Source organism: Pseudomyrmex gracilis, unplaced genomic scaffold, assembly GCF_002006095.1.
Source record: "Pseudomyrmex gracilis isolate BER0280 unplaced genomic scaffold, ASM200609v1 scaffold_258, whole genome shotgun sequence".
NCBI classification, from domain to species: domain Eukaryota; kingdom Metazoa; phylum Arthropoda; class Insecta; order Hymenoptera; family Formicidae; genus Pseudomyrmex; species Pseudomyrmex gracilis.
The window spans coordinates 1-22414 of NW_018020842.1; the positions used below are offsets into that span (position 1 = coordinate 1).

General features: G+C 43.8%; 5 protein-coding genes across 6 annotated transcripts in view; 2 read left to right on the forward strand and 3 right to left on the reverse strand.

Annotated features, from left to right (window-relative positions):
- Nucleotides 1-2642: 2642 nt before the first annotated feature.
- LOC109859346 lies at nt 2643-3709 on the reverse strand. The gene is made up of 2 exons (XM_020437507.1): nt 2853-3709; nt 2643-2729 (listed from the first exon to the last, which is right to left on the reverse strand). The coding sequence occupies exons 1-2, from the start codon at nt 3696-3698 to the stop codon at nt 2709-2711; spliced, it is 867 nt and encodes a 288-aa protein (XP_020293096.1). The 5' UTR covers nt 3699-3709; the 3' UTR covers nt 2643-2708.
- Nucleotides 3710-3762: 53 nt separating this feature from the next.
- Nucleotides 3763-5086, reverse strand: LOC109859347. Of its 2 annotated transcripts, XM_020437509.1 has the most exons (3): nt 4485-5079; nt 4166-4303; nt 3763-3943 (listed from the first exon to the last, which is right to left on the reverse strand). In XM_020437509.1, exons 1-3 carry the CDS (start codon nt 4665-4667, stop codon nt 3920-3922), a joined length of 345 nt encoding a protein of 114 aa, XP_020293098.1. In that variant the 5' UTR covers nt 4668-5079; the 3' UTR covers nt 3763-3919. The 2 variants fall into 2 exon arrangements, with proteins under 2 accessions (XP_020293098.1, XP_020293097.1); XM_020437508.1 differs by having other exon boundaries at nt 3763-4303; nt 4485-5086.
- Nucleotides 5087-5503: 417 nt separating this feature from the next.
- LOC109859349 (MATH and LRR domain-containing protein PFE0570w-like) lies at nt 5504-7882 on the forward strand. The gene is made up of 2 exons (XM_020437511.1): nt 5504-5880; nt 6024-7882. The coding sequence occupies exons 1-2, from the start codon at nt 5854-5856 to the stop codon at nt 7269-7271; spliced, it is 1275 nt and encodes a 424-aa protein (XP_020293100.1). The 5' UTR covers nt 5504-5853; the 3' UTR covers nt 7272-7882.
- The window catches only part of LOC109859348 (elongation factor-like GTPase 1), a 35940-nt gene continuing 20920 nt past the window's right edge, over nt 7395-22414 (reverse strand). The window contains exons 4-5 of the mRNA XM_020437510.1: nt 8610-8797; nt 7395-8456 (exon numbers count right to left, since the gene is read on the reverse strand). Of these exons, the coding sequence (XP_020293099.1) occupies nt 8271-8456; nt 8610-8797 (374 nt within the window). The 3' untranslated portion in view covers nt 7395-8270. The remainder of the gene's footprint in view (nt 8457-8609; nt 8798-22414) is intronic.
- LOC109859350 (protein giant-lens) lies at nt 9801-17103 on the forward strand. Its single transcript, XM_020437513.1, has 4 exons — nt 9801-11398; nt 16039-16259; nt 16400-16571; nt 16761-17103. The coding sequence occupies exons 1-4, from the start codon at nt 11126-11128 to the stop codon at nt 16998-17000; spliced, it is 906 nt and encodes a 301-aa protein (XP_020293102.1). The 5' UTR covers nt 9801-11125; the 3' UTR covers nt 17001-17103.

Here is a 22414-nt window from a genome sequence, read left to right on the forward strand (position 1 = left end):
CTACAGTGATCGCAGTGCAAATATGGCTTCCATTTATGACGTCATTGATGGAACTAGGATGCTATCGCAGCGCGCTGCCAGCTAAAACCGAACGAAATTTTCAGTACTGCCAGTACTGCCAGTAAAAAACGAACGCAGCCCAGTACTGTCGCAGTGCGCTGCATCTTATTTCGGAACGCTATTTACAGTACTGACAGTACTGGCAGTACATTACGGAACGCAGCCATAGTCAAAGGAAGAACGTTAGTGGGCGTTGTACGCATGAGAGCAAGAGGGATGCGAAGGCAAGCAAATTGCAGCCTATCCAGCTTGCCTTGCTCAACGCCCGGAAGAGGGGAGAAAATCTGTGAGCCCCAATCAAAGATCGACTTGACAAAGCCCTTATACACGTTGAGAAGCAAAAGGGGATGTATTCCCCATTTGATGCCGGCAAAAGCCTTTATGAGGTTAATGCGAGGCCGGACACGCCTACGAACAGAATCAACGTGAGCCCTCCAGGTTAGATTGGCATCGAGAACCACCCCTAGAAAACTGGGGGTCCAGTTAAGTTCCAGGGGGACGTTATCGATGCGAATCGCGATCCTCTGCTCTCGAAGGAGAACACGAAGATAACGCGGTCTGAGAGCAGAAAAGAAGGTATAACACGACTTCTCAGAAGAGATTCTCAGACCTAAATCCAGTAAACAGGAACGTAGATTCTCAAGCGCTCGCTCCAACCGACCAGCAATATAATCGAGGGTCTTATGAGAGCAATAAATGGCTATGTCGTCGGCATACATGACAACGTGCACTGTGGCTGGTAAGCATTTATCAATGAAGGAAAGATAAATGTTGAACAGCAAGGGGCTCAAAATTGAGCCCTGAGGAAGACCACGCGAAGTCGGACGCGACTGGATGGGGACCCCGGACAAAAACCTCTGCAAATGACGGTAGTTAATAATAGAGGCAATAAAGTTGATAATTATTGGCGGGAGGTGGTATTTTTCTAGAAAAAATAAAAGGATACCCGGAACAACGCAATCAAAGGCCCCGACAAGGTCCAGGAAAACAACACCTGTTGCCAAGCCCTCGAGGTTAGCAATTCTTATATGTGATGTAAGAGTTGCAATGTTATCAGTGCAAGAAAGGCCCTTGCGGAAGCCAAACTGATAGGCCGGGATAATATGGTTATTCTCGGCCCACCATTCCAACCTCCTATAAATAATCTTTTCTAAAACTTTGAGCAAGTTATTAGCAAGTGAGATAGGTCGAAGAGCACCTTTTTTCCCCGGTTTGGGAATAAAAACGACAAAATAATTACGCCATTGGCAAGGAAACTGAGAAGAGGTGAGCATATAGTTGAATAAATTTAGGATTGCCATATGAAGATCCCTGGGCAGCTCCGAGATAATTTTGTTGGAGATAAGATCGGGACCAGANGCCGATTTGGTCTTCAAAGATGAGATTATTGAAAAATACTCAGTTTCGGATATGTTGGATGTTAGGTAAGACGTGTCGTTTGAGGAAGGTGGAGGGAATAACTCGTCGCCGAATACTGCGAGATCAATGTTAGGAGGAGAGTAATTTACAGGCGCAATTTTGTCGAAAGCCTCGTAAAATTTAGTTTTAGGAATGTTGTTGCGATTTGACTCATCCCGGGCAGCTTGTCGGGCGGAAGTAAATGCCCGAACGGTCCCCCACACTTTATTGAGATCCGAAGTCGCAGAGAGTGAGGAGCAAAACTCACGAAAGGTCTCTCTCTTGCGACGCCGAACAATTTGATTCGCCTCCCGGGCAGCATCAAGATAAGCTTGAAAGGAAGCGATAGAAGGACGAGACTTGAAGAGCCGGAAAAGACGTCGCTTGTTTCGGATAACCTGCATGCATGAGTCGTTCCACCATACTGTAGGCGGTTTCCGACGATGCCTCAGGAATTTTCGTACTTTAGCTCCTGTGTCAGTAAGAGCATTTGTAATAAGCGAGATTAGACTTTCATAGGCAGCATCAACACTGTCAGAGACAGGAGGCTGTAACGAAGAAAGAGTGGCAAGGCAGCGATCCCGAAAGAGATCCCACTCGACGTTAACAGTGGAGATAGACGGGCGCCCGGGAACATTTCCATAAGACATCGGAAATAGAAATGAGGATGGGAAAGTGATCGCTACCGTAGGAGTAGTCAAGAACGTTCCAGGAGCATTTATTAGATAAAGAGGGTTCGACAAAAGTGAGATCGAGAGCAGAGGAGGCGGACAGGTCGCGAGAAGACCAAGTGTCTACGCCAGAGTTTATACACATCCAATCGGATGACAGGAGAGCACTCTCTATCCTCGAACCCTCCGCGTCGGATGTCTCACGACTCTGAGACCATAGGGGGCTCTTAGCGTTAAAATCACCGCAAATAATGGCTGGATGGAAGGCGGAACAAATATCGAAGAACCTCTCCCAGAATCCCTGTCCGGTAAAAGAGCCGCTTCTTCTAGGAGGACTGTAAATAGAGATGATATATAAAAAGGAATTAGGATTTAACATAACCTTTACAACGATCACCTCGCACGCATTCTCGCTGCACACATGTTGTACCCGATCGTGCGAGAGTAATTCAAATTTAAACGTTTTTTCAATGAGGATGGCCACTCCTCCACCAAAACGGTTCCGATCCTTAGAGACAATGGAATAGTTAGCGAAGTTCACGACAGATTGCGGCGAGAGGTGAGTCTCGCAAAGAGTAGCTATGCTAACTTTATACTTCTCTAAAAGAAAATTTAAATCGGCAAGTCGAGGAAAGAGGGCTCTACAGTTCCATTGCAAAATTTTTAAAGGTAACATGTGCTCGGTAATGATAAAAAGAAAGTTAGATTTCAAGAGAAGATTACCTCGAGGATAGAAGAGATGAGGTTATAACTCACTGTATCCGGAAGATATATGTCTGTAGCGAATTTCTCTGTATATTTTGATTTAACACGCTGAAGAAGATCGGCAGAAACGAACGGAGCCATACTGCTCTCGGCTGAAATAATAGAGTTAGCATTAGCGGAATGAACGAATCGAGAAGCTACACTGGCCTTAGGCCTATTACAATGCTTTAGAGGATCTAAAATAGTATTCGAGGGGGGATTATTATGAGAAGGAAGCATAGTAGGGAGAGGAGTGGGAGAGGTGGCGCGAGCGGGTTTAGATCGAGGAGAGAGCGGTGGTAGCGGTATAGGGGGCCAACTAGGGCCTCGACACGCGCGATGTACCGGCATCTCCACTGGCGGGTGTTTTGATGATGGTGCGGCCACAACGTCTGCATAAGACGGGGCCGTCGTACGAGGTGGTAGAAAATCACCCAAAGTAGGGTTAGGGATCGCGCGAGAATATCGGGTCCATCTCCGGCCGGGAACTCCTCCGCATTCAATATATATCTCGTCGGCTTCCGGTCGTAGGACGTTAAATCTGGCCATAATCATCCGAATGCCTTTCTCCTTCAGGAAGGATGGGCAAGTGCCAGCAGAGGCCTCATGATCCACTCGGTCCAGTTGGGCTCTGATGCAGTTGATGCATCGCGCGGGGCCAGTGCACACGGATTTGGCGTGTCCTTTCTCACCGCATCTCTCACAAATGATCCTATGAGGGGCCGTGCCCGACCTGCAATATTGTGCCAGATGTCCGAAGCGTTGGCAGGCATTGCATCTGCGGACCCTAGGAACCAACGGGTCAAGAAAAACGCGTTTGCTCATGTAGATCAAGGAGGTGGGGATGTAAACTGTTTTAAACTTAGCTATATATAAATCTGTATCAATGTAAGCATAAGAAGTATCTGTTTTATTTGTAGTTGTTGTAGTCGTGTTCCGAGAAGTGGGGGCTTCAGAGGTGCGGACTCGACGACGTAATTTAGTTACCTCGAAGGGCGGCGTCCATTCCGAGTCCCATTCAGGCGGTGGTCTTAGAGAGCAGCGAACTATCTCTGGTTCCTCATTTTCATCTATGCCGCGAATAATAAATTGTTTAATAACTTTATAATTAGGTATAAACGCATGCCACGTTTCACCCGGAACGATATTGTCCGAAAATTGTTTGAAAGAATCAACGCAGGCATTTGCTTGTTTAGATGTAGTGAAGCAGATGGAGAATTTGGAATTACCTTTGACTTTAAGGTCAAAGGAATCTTTAAATATATTATTATCCGCTGTAAATAAGCGCTTACCCAAACCGACAACGGAGAGCTGTTTATCTGAATTCTGTGAGTGTTGATGTTGATATGTGCGTGACCTTTCAATAAAGACGATGTATGGTTGTACAGAGTCAATCTGATATCTATTATTGTCGACGAGTGATAATCCTTCTACAATAGTCGTGTTATTGTTATTATTATTTTGTTTTGTATTAATTTCGCCCGTGAGCGAAGTGTTAATTAATAATGGCCTGCGATTATCAGGCGATTTGGAGGCCTGACGGGCCTCCAGATCCGCAAAGGCGGATTCTATATGTTTTTTCTTAATGGCGCCTTTGCCAACAGGGCTAACCTGAGTAGGCAGATTTCGCTTCTTACAGGTGAGCGGTGTACGCGACTGCGACCGCAATTCACTCTCGTCCCGCGCGGTCCCGTCCGGAGCATCCGATGGCCTGGCCTCGATGAGAGAAGAAGACGCGCCCGGGAGAGAAATCTCCCGGGCGTCATCATAATCCATGCTGCTATCCTCAAGCATGTGGGCATGCAAAGCACTAGTCTACACACGCGCTGGTTTACACACGCGAAAACACTCCACCGCACAGTAAAGTGAAGAAAAGAGAGCGGGCATGCACAGCTAACAGGCAGGCAAGTAAGCAAGCCAGATAGAATAAGGCAGAAGGCACTCAACAGGCGAGAGACAAACTCGGGAGCGAAAAAGGAAAGAAGCAGAGCAGATCGGAGCAAACTCAGATAGATGCACGCACAGCGGCAGTTCACAGTCGAATCCTCAGTTACAACAGAGAAAAAAAAAAGCCCAGTACGCCGTTCAATGAATATAACAAGGCATATATAAGATATCGAGAGAACACCTTTGGACAGCACGTACAAATAACACGGTTGACTCGTTGCTGGGGTCGGAAGATGGCGGTTTGGTGCGCTGACTTATTTCGCCAATACACGCGCCGACCAATAAAAGGTTTGTTTTTTTTTCCAGCACTGGCTGCACTAGTTCACAGTCTATCTTTTTCCTTCTAATGTAGATAAAAAAAAATAGACTGTGAAAACTAGTGCAGCCAGTGCGGGAAAGATCTGTTCTGGACAACAAAAACAGTTATGCTTGGTGAAGTTGATGATGACGCTCTAACCAATCACATTGGCCGATTAAACTGGGAACACACGAAGAAACTAAAGCGGCAAGCGAATTGGCCAATCCCAGACGAGCAATGTCGTAAAAAAAACGTCTGGGATATTCTCTCGAAAGTCTTGTGATTGGTCAACTTGCGCTAATTACGTTTCAATCGCGATTGGTCAATAATTGACCAATTGCGTTAATCGAAAACATTTATAACTGACCCTAAAGTATGTGTTCGATCCGTGTATTTACTATACCATGTGTTTGCGCAGTTCTTTTATATTGTTTAGTAAATGTTAAAGAACGATCGAGACTGACGTTCACAGCGCTTTAAATTTTTAAAGTGAATGCTTTCTTAATAATCAATAAAGATAGCGCTAGCAAACTAGAGGCAACTGGCTCGAGGTGTGTTTAAAGTGAACGGATTGAACAACAAAGTAAAAACCTTGTCAGGATATCTTCTCCAAGCATACAGACTATTTGTTGAGGTTATTCGTGTTTATTTTTGTTTACTGACTTATGAGCGGATTTTTGGAGCCCGATAGCCACTAAAAAGTCAAGGTCAAGTTAACGTTTGTTTAACGCTAGAATGGCGAAAGCTGAAATAAATAACGAGGTAAGATGTGTATTAATCCTATAATTTACATAAATACAATCTAGACTACAAATTATTTTTTTTGTATACCCTCATTATTGCTACATAAAGATATTGATTTATATTTTCTGTGGACTTTTCAAATCTTCTGACATATCTTTTAGATTGTTCTTCTGCGACATACAGTTCGTCAGGCACGATTGTGTGTGATAAACAAGTTGATCAAAGAAGCTAGACGTTTACGGAACAAGCATGGGAATGAAATACAACAAGAGAAATACAAGAAAAAAGCGGATAAACTTATTGATGAGATCCAAACGTTAAAAAGAATTAAAGACGACGATATTTCCAAGTTTGGAATCATAAATGAGAGAGAGCTTGCTGAAATATTGCAAGATCCCACATCAACTAATGATATTCGTATTAAAGCAAGAGTCACATATTACAAAACTTTACACAAGAGGTTGACACAATTTAAAGATAAGTATCCAGATTGTAAAAAGTATGTGATGGAAAAAGAAGAAAAGAAGAAATCTACAAAATTAAGAACTAATAATGTTGCAAAAACTAAACACTCTTCAAAAGAAAATAATTCTGTCGCTCATAATAAAACTCCAAGGAAGCAGACGGTTAATTCTGATCAAAGTACTGAAGAACGTTCGCAAAATGATTCCAGAGGCGAGAAGGCATGCGAGACTGCATCAAAGGAAGTAAGAAATAAAGAGAATTCACATAAAAAACGCAAGAAATCAACAAGCGACGAAAGTATGTCTTCAAATGAAGGAAAGGTGCAAAAGTTAGAAAAAGAAGATGAGTTACAGGAGAGTGTTGTAGACAAGCAGCCGAATGTTAATACAATTAAATCAAGTGTTACAATTAAACCATGTAGCATTACGAAGGAAGGTACTGTAAAGAGATTTACAGAGCTCTTAGAAGAGCAAGAAACGCACAAACAAGAGAAAGAAGACGCGCAAACGTGTGCTGAAAGCCCAGAAGTCAACACAACTGAACGAGCACAAGTAGTAGATGACTTTTTTGTTACGGAAGATAATGAAAATTACAAAACAAACAATAGAGTCTCCATACAACAAGAAAAAAGTCACAAATATAATACAAGAACCAAAGCATTTCAGTCGAATAATCGTACAAACAAACAAGACAAAAATGATACAAATTTCGATAAAAAGTATTCTGATAAACAGTCTTCCGGGAAAAAAAAGAAAACAATAACCATGAAATTAAAGAAAATAAGTAACGAGACTAACAAAGGCACAAACAAAAACAACTCAACTAATGCCACTGACAAAGAAGAAGATGCAAATTTGCATCCTTCTTGGCTGGCTAAAATGAAGGAGCGGGAGATGTTGAAGCAAGGATTTCAAGGGAAAAAGATTAAATTTACAGATGATTAAATTCTTCTATAATATGCATACACACCAATTTTGGCAAAATGGTTAAAGTTTTTTGCATTGCAAATCACGATTATGCATTGTTCATACGTATTGTAGTGACAAAAATACATACATATGTACATGTTTTTTTTTCCAATGATATTATTAATGTAAATACCATATTTGAAATATGAATATCACTTTGCGATTCGCGGACAACAGAAGAATCGTCGTCGGACACAAAAGTGTCAGTTATGTATCTATTTCTGTTTTTATAAACAGTTTGTAATTTTGTTTAAACTGCGATTAAGATATTAATTTTAAGCTCTTATAATATCTAACCAACACAGAGTTTACAGTCAATGTGATCCGGTGCTTTTTTTTTGCAATGGAGTTTTTACATTTTATAAGGAAGCTAATTATATACGAGATGCAAATCAAACACATCTTAGAATTTTTAAATTGATCTCCAATTCGGATTTCTACGTAGTAATTTACACGTTTGAAAATATATCTTGCATGTTGATTCACTCATTGACCGTAAACTCTCTACTAGCAAGATATCAATTGTGTTATTCTCATGTGTTTATTGTAAGAGATGTGTAATAAAGACAAATGTGCGTAGTAATTTACCACAAAAGAATATTTAATCAAACAACAGAAGTCTCTTAATCGTCGGACAATCATGACCGTTGGAAGAATCTTAATGGCACAATAAATCAGAAATGTTATGATAAACCAATCGTTTTCTTTTATATGTACGTAAAAGTAAGAAAACATCATTCCTCTTTCTCTCTCCTCTCTCTCTCCGTCTCTGTACAAATTCGCGCTTTACAATTACAACTTGTATTCTACTAGAGAAGAAACTTCAATGAGCGCAACAAGTTGAGGAATGATGAGAAAGGACGAGACGGAATAAATGCACTATTTTTTATTTTTGTTTTTTGTTGTTTTGTTTTGTTTTTTTTTTGTTTTGTTTTTTATTAATACACTTCACGCAAGAAAAGGAATTTCGCTAAATCACTTAATTTTCAAATTGCGTTGTTTTTCAGCGTGAGTAACTAGTTGAGAGTCCACAGGAAGACCTTTCCTTCGACGAACCGCGTCCATGTAACGTTTCGCTCGATTATCACTGTCCGCCTTTTCACCAAAATGAAGATACTCCTCCTCCGTCGACGGCATCCAGTAGGGATCCTGCTCGATCACCTGTGATGCATAAGACCAATTCCAAATTTTATTTTCTAATTATTTTCTTCAAAACTAACCGAGAGGACAACTCTGAGGAGAGATGATGATCTTGTAAACACTTCGTGCTTTAATCTCTGTACCACCACCGCGTACATCCCGGAGATAGCTTACCTCCCAATGACTAAAAACTAGTTGCGGACTGGCCAATCCGGACGTCTGCGTCCGCAGTTCCCTCGCGAGATGGAAACTCTCGAGAACCGGTAGGGTGGCCAGTACTCTGAACTGTCCGCCGAAGCCGTGAGCATTTTCCGTGGACACGATGCGGCCGTGCCGTTTGCCGAACGCGGCGTACAATTTTCCTGCAAACGAAGAAGAAAAAAAAAATTATCGAGTTTTGTTCCCGATCTCACGCACCGGAAACGACGAACGCGACGAACGGTATCGTCGCAACGCGAGAGACCGCTTCTACCACCACACGGACGCCGCTCTAACATTTCTTCACAGCATTCCTCGTACGGTACCCTTGCATTCCCAATAAATGATAAACATCTCCGGAGCTGAAAGCCTATGCCGTTTATTGGTTCTTCATTTTATCCGACAATCGCGCGTGACAACATCTCGCGGAACATTTTTACTCGCTTTCGAAGAAATACGTGACATGTAAACATTAGTCGCGCAACAATCGCCACGTATGATTGCATACTCGCACGCAAACACAAGAACGAGAATTTCTAATCATTAATTTCGTGTGCTGTGTGTGTGTGTCTATCGTGAGAGAGATTTTTCTCTGTAATATATTCATACATACATTCAAAGAGATAGCCCGCGCGCGTTTCTTTAAAGCTGACAACGACTTACCTCGCGAGGAAACAGAAGCGCGTGTAATAAATTAAATCGACGAGAAAACGCGGCGTTTTTCAACGGAGAAATCGTCTCAACGAGGAAACGCCGCATTACCGGAGATCAGAGTTCGATCGACGAAATATACGGTGGAGGGACACATCGGATGTTGTGAAAAACTGGTTCGCCCGAGAGAGAGAGAGAGAGAGAAAAGAAAAGGGAGAGGAGAGGCGATGGTGGAGGTTCGCGAAACACTATGCAGAAAATTACGCGGTACCCCCGTAGTAGCGGATTGCGGCAAAACACGACTGTGGTGTTGCGGCGCGCGCGAATGCAAACGGGTCCCGGAGAAAGAGTAAAACATTCGTTAATGTACGCTGCTCCCGGGGAGCGGAGCAGCAGCAGCAACATCAGCAGCAGCGGCGGCGGTGGCGGCGGCGTGCGTGAGCACGCGCGCGCGCGCGCGCACGGCTTCGCGCTCGCCGCCGGGGAAGAGGAGGATGCGATACAAGGACAACGGCAACGACGACGTGTCCCAAGAAAACGGCGAGACGATGAAAACGTCGGGGCCTCTCTCGGATAGAGAGAGAGTATAGTAGTGGGGATGACGTAAGAGCAGGAGGAGTGCGGGATGCGAGGGGAAGGGAGAGTCACCGGGAGTAGTCAAGAATGAAGAAGAGGAGATGGTGGAGGGCGGCAAGGGGCAAGGGGCAGGACAGGGTGAAGGAAAAGAGGTGGGGGCATCCATTCATGCTTTACTTCTGTGGCTTTTAAGAGTCCAGTCGAGCGGACGGCATACCTTTGCGCAGGCCGATCTCGTCCCCGACGTTCTGTTTCGCTTCGGCGCGATCGCTCGCCTCAAGCCCATTCTCTGGGAGAGGGCACACGCGCGCAAAGAAAACCGCAAAAAGGAGCCTTTTGCACGAACGAACGAACGGACAGACAATCGATCGATCGATCGATCGGTCGATTGATTGATTGATTGATCGGCGGATACGCAACGCGCGGCGAGGAAGTTCGAATCGACGACGATCGGCGGAAGAGAGTCGTCCGAGTGAGAGTGCGCGAGTGCGATACGCTCGATTGAATCTGGACCGAGAGATCGGGGGAATCCCCAGCCATCCCCGTCCGTCAGGTTTTAACATACATTTGAACTCGTTCTCTTCCGTGTTTTTGAAAAAAAAAATCGAACGGTCGCGAGAGACTCTTGCGCGGAAAGTACAGACAGAGAGAAAGAACAGAAAGAGTGAGAGAAAGAGGAGACACGTGACGAAGGAAACACGTGACACTCTTGTTTTCGTAAGTTAAGAAGATCGTGAGAAGCAAATAGGAAACAAGATCTTTCCAGTAGTTTGTGAGTTCTGATTCGAAAGATCTTCAATTTCGACCCCGACGACGGAGGGACCGGAACTTCGAATACATCATTTGAGAATCGTTCTGCGAGGCGTCATAGTGAGGATGAACTTCAAGTAGAGCACCGTCAAGTGGATTTGTTGGAGTTCCCATTTCGTTTTTTCGAATGTATCCCGAAGCGAGTATATTATTTCTCAGGCTTAGAGCCTGAATATTTTCTTTAACAATCTTTCTCTCGTACGTTTTGTACGCCTTGTCGCGCAAACAAGAAGGTGAACGTATATACCTTCGTTCTTTTTATCGCATCTCTCCCCACCGAGAGCAAAAGACTTATAACTCGCAGCAACGCGCGTTTCCCCGCTGAGAAGAAACACAAACAGGCGACCCCCAGGCGGACGATTCTCTTTCTCTGTTTCTCTCGTGGGATTCATTTCTCGAGGAGGAAGAAAAACTCAGGAGCGCGCTACCTGTCTCCCCCCGGTCCCCGCGATACAATGATGACCGGCAAAATGGTACAGCACCTGCTGCTGTACACCCTGCTGGCGATCGTCGGTGTCGTTCGTCGCGGCAAATGCGCGTATATCGAGACGACGGACAGAGGGACCGAAAGCGACGAAGAGTATAATGACACGTTCGATGACGATAACAAGTACAGTGCTCTCTTTGCCGGACTGCAGGACTTGACCGCGCTCGAGATCGATCTGATCGATGACAACAACAAGCACTACAGGTTGCACACGGAACCGAAAGTACTCTATCAAATCGGGGTAAGTCGTCGATCGACGCGTTTATACGTAATCGTCGATCGGAAATTAAAATTCTACATATATTATTAATTAATACGCGACAATTTCGCGTTCCCTCAACTTCTCCAAGTCGCAACTCCAAAAAGTTGCGACTTTAAAAAGATGTTACAAAAATTCAAACAAAAATACAATTTTCAAAATCAAAAATCAAAACCGTTCGAACAGAATGATGTAAACACACGACTTAACTTTTCAATCTTGATAACACAAGTTGTTTGTCCCGGAGTTTCCGATAACACGAGCCGTAGGACATCATCCTTGAGAATATATTCTACGTTGCGCGGAAAAGGTCGAAGTTCAAAATTCAATGGCTCGACACACAGTTGGAGTCCGCGCGATTTTAATTGTTTTCAAACGTAAACTTGCAAAAGTAAACAAGCCCGAAACCAACCCTCTTTCAAGTCACACCAAACGGAAGATGTCTCTCTCTTTCTCGTTTTCTCTCTGTTTCTGTCTCTCTGTGTACCTTCGTGCCCTCAATCGAGTTTCTCGCTCCGACTCGCGCGAGGTGCGCGAAACCACACATTTAAAATCCTATTATTTATTTAATGTTACGCGAACAATTTTTTTTTCCGAGCTTGATTCCATCAAGAGGATTACGCCGCGCCGCCTATTAAGCTCACCGCGTAGCGAATTAGCGCCTAAATTGTTCTAGAAGGCGGTTAAGCGTTTGGTGACCTAATCCTAGCGAGTCTATCTTAACGAGCCACGCAATTGTATTTGCCCGGGGAACGTCGCGAGGGAACATATTTCACGCTATTTCTCACGATCAAAGTGTGCGCACACGTCGCAATTTTTCGGCGCAAATCCCGAGCGACTCGCTTTGGCCGCAAATTCGGTTACGCGACTTTCGATTTTTTTTCTTTCTCACATCTCGACAGATGACAAATTTTAATTTCTCCAGTAAGTCGCACGCGCGCATCTGAGATGCGTGTCGTAATTCGAGGTGCGCGCGCGCGCGTGTATACATTTATTTACACACATGCTCACACACACACACACACACACACGCACCAGAGTTTATACAGTCTCGGATAACATTCCGAGGATTTGAAGCTAAATCGTCCGCTTACAGACGCAGGAAGTATGGAGAGGGAAACGTAGCCGTTAGCAAAGAGCGGCGCCCACTCGATGCTCGAACCTGTTGCTGTCGTTGCTGTAAACACCTACGTGTCTATCGCGCGCGTGAGCGTGTGCGTGGCCCCGCTCACGCGCGCGCGCGCGCGCGTATATATTGGGAGATGTACGTGTGTGCGTAGGTCTTACACGTGCGGACAACCGCGACACCCAAGTACGACGCGGCCGTATCGTAGATACGTAACGTGTTCGCACGTGGGCCGAGAGAGTACGTGCGCAGGAATGATACAGTGGGGATGACGACACGTCGAGGAGAGAAAACTGCTCCTTGCATATCGCACGAAAGTCACGCGGCTCCACGAAATCGCGCCGGTTAATCGCGCGGACGAGAGAAGCGTGTGCGCGAGCTCGTTTTTTCGCTTTTGTTTTCGTTTTTTTTTTTTTATTTTTTTTATTTTTTTAACGCGCGCTCATCTTCTCGTTTCTCTCTTTTCTCTTCGTTGTCGGTAATTAGACTCGCATTGTTTTATGGCGCCTGTCTCTAATCTCAGGAAAAGAATTTCCTGAGAATTTTTGAAGAGTAAATTGTAAATTTGACTATTGTACATCAATTCCTTATTATTGTTTCCCGCTCCTAAACACGGAAGAGAATCTCGAGACGTGATTATCAGAGTTGAAAAGATTATCGAGATTTCACGAAGAAGAATAACGAGATAAAAATTCGCGAAAATTCGACAATTCGCTCGAACGAACCGAGAAGACAATTTGCTCGGTGAAAATATTTTTTTCTTTATCTCTTCTTCGATTCTCCCCCACTTATCCGACGATTTGCATCACAATTAGCCGGCCGAACCGTACGAAATGATTAATGGACGCGGATCGAATGCTAATTCGATTATGTGGAGCACAACCGGTGGTGTCCTTTGGTATTGTGTTTTCGATCGTCCGGTGAGATTTCCAGGCTTAGGGACATCCGGTGCGCGGCAGCTATATGGAACGATGAGCGAGCGATCTTTTTACTAACACCATCCATCCATCCATCCGACCAGATTCCCTGCGTCGTCGTACGTCTTTGCCCCTCTTTTCTTCTTTCTTTTTTTTTTTGTGTTCCGTAGCGCTCGTTCCTTGTTTCTCTTTCGCGCCCTTCTCCTCTTCTCTCGTCGTCACCGTCGTCGTCATCGTCGTCGTCGTGGTGCCTCTAGCGGCTACCTACCACCTCTCCCTCTCGTCCTCCTCCTTTGCCTTCGTGTAGTATGTCCATCCCGAGTGCCAGGTGTCATTTTCATTGCGGCCGTGCGAGAAGCGAGAGACGCGTGAGAACTTCCGGATGGTTTACGGCGCCCTTCCGGTCCTTCTATTATCCCATTTTAGTTTACCACCGCTGTTATGCGCGTGAATCCCGCCGCTCTGCTCCGCTCTGTGCTTATATGTCAGCTTCAAAAAGTTCCTTTCTCGTTTCCTCGGCTCTTTTCTTTCGGCTCTTAGAGCCGACGGAAGTAGAATAAAGAGGATGCGTAGGAAACGTCGTGCCGCGAGGATAATGCGGACAAATGCGCGATTAACAGTCGTATGTACAAGCGAGCGAAGTCAAAACCGACGATCCGTGAGCGATCCGTGACGAAACATTCTGAAGAATTCTCCGTTTTTCTTTTCGATGAAAAAAAAAAAAAAAAAAAAAAAAAATATCAAATAGCATCTCCCGAAGGAGAAAAAATCTTCATACACACACACACAACGATATTCCGTGAAACGTTGTACATAAATTATGTCGAGGAATGCGTTTACGTCGGTTGTTCCCCGTATGGGATTTACAAAACTTTGTATGTTGCAAACGGGGAGAAGAAGAAGATTGTGTCCGACGAAAAAGCATTGTATTCGTTGCTCGGCCGTTGCAGTATTTACGGATGTAGGCTAGACTTTTAGGTGTTGCGACGCGCGAACGGATATTCCAAGGGGAACGAGATCAAGGAGGATTTTCCCCATAAAAAGCCTATTCGTGCGGCCCGTTGTGTTGTTGTCGGCGGATGGGGTCGTAGTAATAGTAGCAGTAGTAACAAGTGGAAGTAGTAGTAGTAGTAGATGTTCTCTACGGACGCGGGTAGAGCGACAAAAAGGCAAACGAGATGAACGGACGGTTCATAGCAAAAAGTCGAATGCTCACAGTCGGCGGTAAAACGGCGGAAGACCATTTCCTCGAACGTTTCTTCGTTGAATGGTGCACGTTGCTTTAACTACTTCGACTCACGCACTACTATCGTACACATCGATAAATGTACCGCGTTAAGAGAAAATGCGCGTGACTGAATGCACGCGCGACCAGTGTGTTGTTTTTCTTTTTTTTTTTCCTCTTCTTTTGTTCGCAAATTGATATATTCGCGAACGCGCGGAAAGAGGATGAATCAGTGTCCGCGATAAATTGCGTTAAATCATCGTTGATTTTTTGTTTTGTTTTGTTTCTTTTTTTTTGCTTTTAAAAATCTCGACAATTCCACAATTCGTTTCCGATTTAACGGTACAAAGTAACTGCCCCGATAACCGGACACGCGCCATTGGTCGGATATTTAGTAAAGAAATAATTATGATAAACTATTTATATTTATGTATAAAATTAGACACTAATATATTTAGAAAATATTTTTAAAAATATTCTAAACATCGACAATTGTTACGTTTAATATTTACATAATCTAAGATAATATAAGAATTATTTCTTTAATAAATGTCCGACATTACACTAAAATGATTATTGAACTGATCATGGCGACGCGCGAAGTTTCTCATCACATCGGCGCGAAAACTTAAAATTCGCAAAGTGTCAAAAGACAAAAGTGAAAGAAAAATGCAACGGTGCAACGATCGGTGAAAAAAATCCGACGACAATTCGACAGAGATATTTTGAGATTTCGTGTTGTCATCGCCTTACGGTATACAGTTGACGTTAGGCCGATGACGATAGGCCGGACAGGACGTACGCGATTGCCTCAATGAATGGACTGGCAACATCTAAATAGTCCAGTTATAGCAGACTTTGTATCGCCGGCAGAAAGAGCGGATATACTTTAGTTACGAGTCTGTGCGCAATCTGTCTCGTTTATTTCATTAGCCTGGTCCCATATAGCGCGACACGTTCAGACGTTTATTATTACGCAACGGTACAATTACGCGCGCGGTCTTTAATTGTCCTGCGCTAATAATTCCGTTATCGTGTATCCAGTCGTATCTTCAGAAATCGGCGTGAAAATTTTCTCGCTGATCGATCGATTCGATTGTTTTTATTATTTTTATTATTATTATCATTAATTTTGTCATTCTTGAAAATATTTCACATTTTTCTCCCAGAATCTTTTTCTAAAACTCTTCCAGATTTTTCAGATTTTTTCCAAACGATAGACACGTGACTCAAAAAATAAGAGAGAATTTCGAAGCGATCGAAAGATCTTTAATCGGCGTGAGCGATCGAAACGTTATAACCGTGTTTTTCTTTTTGTTTTTATTAATGACGCGGATGCTTGTTGTTTACACAGAACAGCGAGGAGGAATTGCCGGAGTGCACGCACAAGTACGAGGTATGCAGCAAGGTGGATTTATACAGTGCACCGTGGATCGAGAGACTGTGCCGTTGTCCGCAGGGCCGTGCCTGTCCCAGCAACGTTCACAGGAGCGACGAATACACGATCGTTGATAAGACTCGCCGGTACAAGGTCTGCGAGTCCGTGAAACATCTTCCCTACTGTCGTTACTTCAAGTTAGTTGACGTTTTCACGTAACCGTATTCGATAATTGACGTAATTTTTCGAAACCCAACGCGGCGAGACGCACACACGTGCGTGTCTCCCGATTAATCGCGATGCTGGAGAGAATATATATCGATTTTCCTTGCCGCAGTGACATCACGTGGACGCTGGCGCCCGGAGGTGGACCGGCGAACACAACGGTGCAACGCGTTTACTGTCGATGTCGGAGAAACAGCGTGCCCTACCTGGTGAAAAATCTACCCTACACATCACCGTACGGAAATGTCGGGACGATGTACGCCTTTGCCTGCTCGCCGCAAAGCGTAAGTCGCAACAATACGCGTACGAGATATAAAATTTCCCAATTTTGTTGATGATCGATCGGAAATCTTTTATTCGCGCGAATGAACTTGTTCGCGAATGTGATCTATCTCGAACGATCGATCGATTTTATTTCACTTCTATAAACGAGAGAAAATTTATTTAATTTTTTTACAAACGGAATTTTGCAGAAAATACGATGTCAGCTGAAAGAACCATGCCGCCTGTTTACCGTGCGTCAGAGAAACAATTCGCAAGTCGAGGAAGTGAACGCCTCGCCGATCTGCAAGTGTCCCGCGACACATCAATGTCCCCAACATCACACGGAACCCGGTGTCACAACCGCGAGATCCTACAATGGGACTTTGAAGATCAAGGTTTTCAGCGGCTACTGCATGCCACGACAATGGAATCACATGATTTACGTTTGACGTCCGTAATTAATTCACGTGTGTGACCTGTTCTGCGATACCTCTACTTTTTTTTCCAATAATCCGATAACGATATTCGCCACTGACACTAGTTCTAATTACATCCTCGCATACTTTATATATATATATATATATATATATATATATATATATATATGGATGTTTTGTTAGATAGTATATATATGTATATATGTAAACATACTATCAGCCATCACATTCCGTCAACCAGGAGCATATGTGCCAAAATACGGAATAACATTTTAATACTGTTTCAATTAACGGCATTTAGAGACTATATATACATATATAATTTTTAGTATCTGACAATTCAATTAGATCTACATTTTTATGAAAAAGTAAAAAAAAAAAGAAATTCTTCCGGAAAAATGTACGTTGATAATTATTTAGAATTTCGAAACGCACAACGTAATAATACTATTATACGCAAACTATAGTGACACTGGCGAATGTTGAGTGTAAAAAGCATGTACAGACACATAGAAATAAGAGAAGATTTATCACTTATAGTAAGTGCCTATGTCTATGTAACTTTGTACAGTACGCACGAGAGAACTGACCGTCTTGCATTCCTGAAGTAACTCGGTCGTAGTTACTGTATTACTTTTCTTATTGTAGAACGAGGAAATATATCACATATTTTCTTAATGCGTACCGATTTTCTGTACCGCATGATAGGATATATTCGGTATTATCGATAACAGTAGTTGTTGTCGGTTTTTTTCTTTTTTTTTTTGTACATATCCAAGTCGGGCTGTTGAAAGTTTGACAAGTGTGTTACAATATATATTTTTAGCGTTATAAATGAGATTAACAAGAAAGAGAGAATCTCAACGCGATTTATTTGTTAATTTTACTTTAATAACTTAATAAGAAGTATAAATGATGACAGCATGAACAATTGGATTTTTCCTTCAATATGCTCCTTTCCAATTTCCGTGTGAAAAAAAATTGTCACACTAGCAGGAAAAGAATATCGGTGATAAAAATTGTTGCTTTTGCAAAGTCATATCGTCTCATATCATATCATCTTTCGTACACGCGCGCATTACACATCAGTGGTAAAGAAGCGATTTATCGATCTTCGAAATTGTCGAGGATGCGGTCGGAGTCTGGATAAGAACGTTTAATCTCTATCGCAAGTCGGTAAAGAAGAAAAAGCTCGATATGATGTCTCAGTACATCTCTGTACATCTCAGGTTCTTTCTTCTTTGCGGAATAATCCTCATCAACGGTAATAGGATATTTCAGTTTACAAAGTATTAAATACAATATTTAATCTCATCATATATATAATTGCATTTAATTTATTAAATTTACTTTAATTTGTATTTATACTCTCAAAATAAAATACAAAAGGTCTTTTGATATTTGATGGTTTCGCGGTGTGTCATGAGAATTCCCGAAGATAGTTTTCGAGTTTGAATCGCGTTTACGTGTCATTCTCGTACCGACGTATCAGGCTCTTGAATCCTCTAATGAAGTAAACTGAAATATCCACGAAACGTCGGTATAAAAATAACACCAGCAAGATTTAATTAAATCCGAAAATCATCCTCAGGAATAAAAGGTCGTGATAACATCAGCGTTGTCGCACGTGCCAGGTGTTACTCAACCTCTTCATCATTCTATAAAAAAACTTCTTTCGACATCGTATGTCACAATTAAATTTATTACGAACGAAATAGTGAAATTTAAGATTCTGTTTTCTAAAACAAAAATAAAAAAATAATAATAATTACACGTGTAATATTCGAACAACTACAGAAATAGCGCGTGAACATATTTATTTTTAACGGCGCAACCTGGGGAAGAAAGACTTGAAATGTTTTTGCGATGCGGTTCTATATCTTGTCATAAACGTATGTGAGAATGCAGATGTACCGGATGTCTTCCAAATAAACACTTCTCTATCCCTCGAAATATAAGGAATCTCTCTTTCCCTCTCTCTCTCTCTCTCTTTCTCCACGCTCTCTTAAGTTATTCGAGGATAACTTGACATAACCAGAACGCGAATGGACGTCGGAAGCCGTGAGTTATCTGTGAGAACGTCACGGTCCATCACCCGCGACTCGCGGATGCTCTACTCTTGCGCGCGTTACCATCTGCACGGGGCACCGTTACCGTTGCGCGCGCGCGTTGCGCTGCACTGTGCGCTTCACTGCGCCTGAGTCAGTGAATCGAGTTCTCCTACGCAGCGTGCAAACGAACGCGAATAGATACGAGATTCGTTCGAACCGCGATCGAACAGCGCGATTACGAATCACGCGAACTGATCGGGAAAATCAAAACTAATCATCGACTCGTCCAATTTAGATCGCACATCTTTAGTTTAGAGAAGAAACCGCGCGCGAGAGAGGTGGAATCGGAGAGTAGAAAAGGTGAAATTCTGCTAAATTTGTTACATCAACTCGTTTGATCTAATCTCTCATTATCCTGATGAAAATTTATTTCTCCGAATAAATTTTCACGAGCAATAAACTCGATAATTCGCTCCTTAACCAACTCCGTTAACACAATCGCCATAAAAAGTAAAGCGTAAAATTTACGTTTTAATCGCGCGATTGACGCACATGCCGTTTATAATCGCGAGGTGTATCAAAACTTCTGTAAAACTTAGAAAGCGAATTCTCTCATGAATATGAAGAGGGTGAAAACTTATCCGGCGCGTTTTCACAAGTCTTGCGATCACGCGAACACACATAACGAGAAAATAAAAACTTCTTCGCGAAGTCTCGAGGATTTTTCTGCGATTTCTTGCGTACTTATATTTCGCCGGCCAAAAAAAGCTAAGATCTCGGTTGGCGCGACGTCCGCGACAATACGCGGCGACACTCCGCGGCGTCACGTTCCAACGGGCTTTTGTTTCTTTTTCGACACACTTCTCGGACATTTTTTGCGTTATCTGTTCATCCTTCCGAAAGCGCGAATCTCATTCCGCGTCGTTCCGCGTGTAAAAACTCACAAGCGTAACGAACGGGCCGGTTTTTCCGTTTTCTAGTGGTCATCATCACAACTGGACGACCGCGCGGTTCGGGAATGGGGGACAGACGATATCGAAACCGCGATGAATCTCTCAGACATTCTTCTTCCATCGAGGATTCCTGCCGAGAAAGAGAGAAGAATCTTTTCGCGCGTGAACGAGCGTGCGCGCGCGCGAGATTCTGCGCTTGCCGAGAGCAATTTTGCCGCATTTCGCCCGCAGACAATGATTAGCGTTCATGTCAAATTGATCTTATGCCTAACAGATAGAGCCGCGGACTTTCACCGAGGTGGATGCATCGCCACGGAGAAGAAGAAGAAGAAGAATAATACGCGCGGTATCGATACTCTCGGGAGAAAGGCCTTGTAGGTACCTTGTTACTCGACCGTGTCTACGATTGAAAAATCGCGATAAAGCGAGAGCCCATCAACGACGGGAAGTAATAATCGCGTCGGGGATTTGCTCTCCCGCGCGCATGCGCTTCGTAAAAATAATTACCGTCGTGTAAAGCTTGTGGATTTTACAAGAGCGACACGATCGATAGCTTCTTTGCGAACCGGAGCTTTCTAAAACATATTTTTGTCATCCTCGCGCGATATATAACGTATATTTTTTAAAAACGCTTTCCTTCGCGTGCGTTTTCACGTTTCAACGTAAAAAAAAAAACCGCATTCAGAAACGCGCTCTGTCATCCTCGTGTAATACACGTGACATGTGTGCGCGCGCGCGCGCGCGTGCGAATAGAACGGAGCGGAAAGTTATTTAGACACGGCGCGTTTAGAAATTTCTCTGCACACGATGGAAAGGTGAAGACACACGTGGTTGTCGGGGCGTTCTAATAGATTTCAATACGGAGACCCGGTCGCGAGCTACTTCGAGAAAGAGATAATATACTCTTGATATCTCACAAGAGAGCAGCACTGACTTCCAATTAGATCTTATCAAAGAGTATCAACTTCCAATTAGATGGGAAAAAAAGAAAAACTCGACCGTGGTCACGTTTCTCCCGCGGGTCATATCAGCCCCCTCGATCGATTAACAGCTTGTTAAACGCCTTTGCGGTTAATTAAAAGCACTTAGCGATCCGGCAACGACCGGTTGCGGCGATCAACGAGAGAGTACGTACGGGCCCGAAAGACGAAAAAGCACAAGTAAAATCTCCGAGCGGTGGCGGCGGCGGCGGCGGCGGCAGCCTTTACGTTACATTACAGGCACGCTCGAGCTCGACGGAGAGCACAACGACGGAGGAAGGAGTAGAAGGAGGATTGGCGGAGATGCAGCTTAGGATATACCGAGTATACCCGAGGAGTTTCTGGTTGGTTGGTAAGTGGGACTAGCGGGGACTCATAGGCTCGGAGCGTCCTACGCGAGGCCGCAGTCGGGCGCAAACCCCGAAACAATCTCATCGCGAGTTTCCTTCTTCATCCACACACACATACACACATACACACCGCGGTCTCTTCTCGAGCGCACAACGGCACAGCGAGCACTCTTCTCCTGCGAAGTAAACGACGACAGACAGACGGTACTTCACCTCCGGAAGGAAGAAAAAAAACCGACCGCTTCGGAACGCGGAAGAGGGTTGGTCCTTACGTGCCAGGACGGAACTATCGTCGCGTCGATCTTGGGTGTCGGGTCGCGCGCTATCGTGTCGAACGGGGTCCAGGATTCCCGCACGCAGTTTTCTCTGATCGCAGCGCGCAAACTGCAGGATATTACTCGCGCGTCTTCCCCGACGAGGAAAGTCTTACGAGACGCACACAGAGGATCGTCGCGTTGAGGAACAGGTTCGCCGGTTCTTTGGTCAGCGGCGCGCCGGGAAACTCTACAAAAGCTGCGCCTTTCCTATCAAGGATCGCGGTCGAGGTCGCCGCTGAGGTCGCGGCCGACGTGCAGCGAGGACGAAAGTCAAGGTCGAGGGTCAGTCCACCCACGCGCACACGAGGTACGTGAGAGCTTTCTTCTCCTGATGGTTTTGTTTTAAATATTAATGAGGATAGCTACGAGAAATTGATGTGTTTTGTGGCCTGGCCTATAGAGATATGCTTACATATGTACGTGTACATGTAACGTGAAAGCATACATGTATATGCGCGTTCGCCGTGTGCTTTTTTTAGTATTCACGTCCCGTCTTCCTCTGATTGTCGTAAAATGAGCGTCGTATTTAGAAATAACTGAAATACTTCAATGTTTGTTATCCGCTATCAGACCTTTTTTGTGTACAATTACTAATAAAATAATAATAATAACCAAGACCATAAACAATTAAATTGTTTATTGATGTAACTATTGTCGCTTCAGCGAGACAAGTTGCGTACTTATTCTACCATCGTTTTTGAGATTGTAGAAAAAAGTATTAGAGGATTTAAAAAACCATTAAAAGTATCAGAGGATTCAAAAAACCAATTTCTCA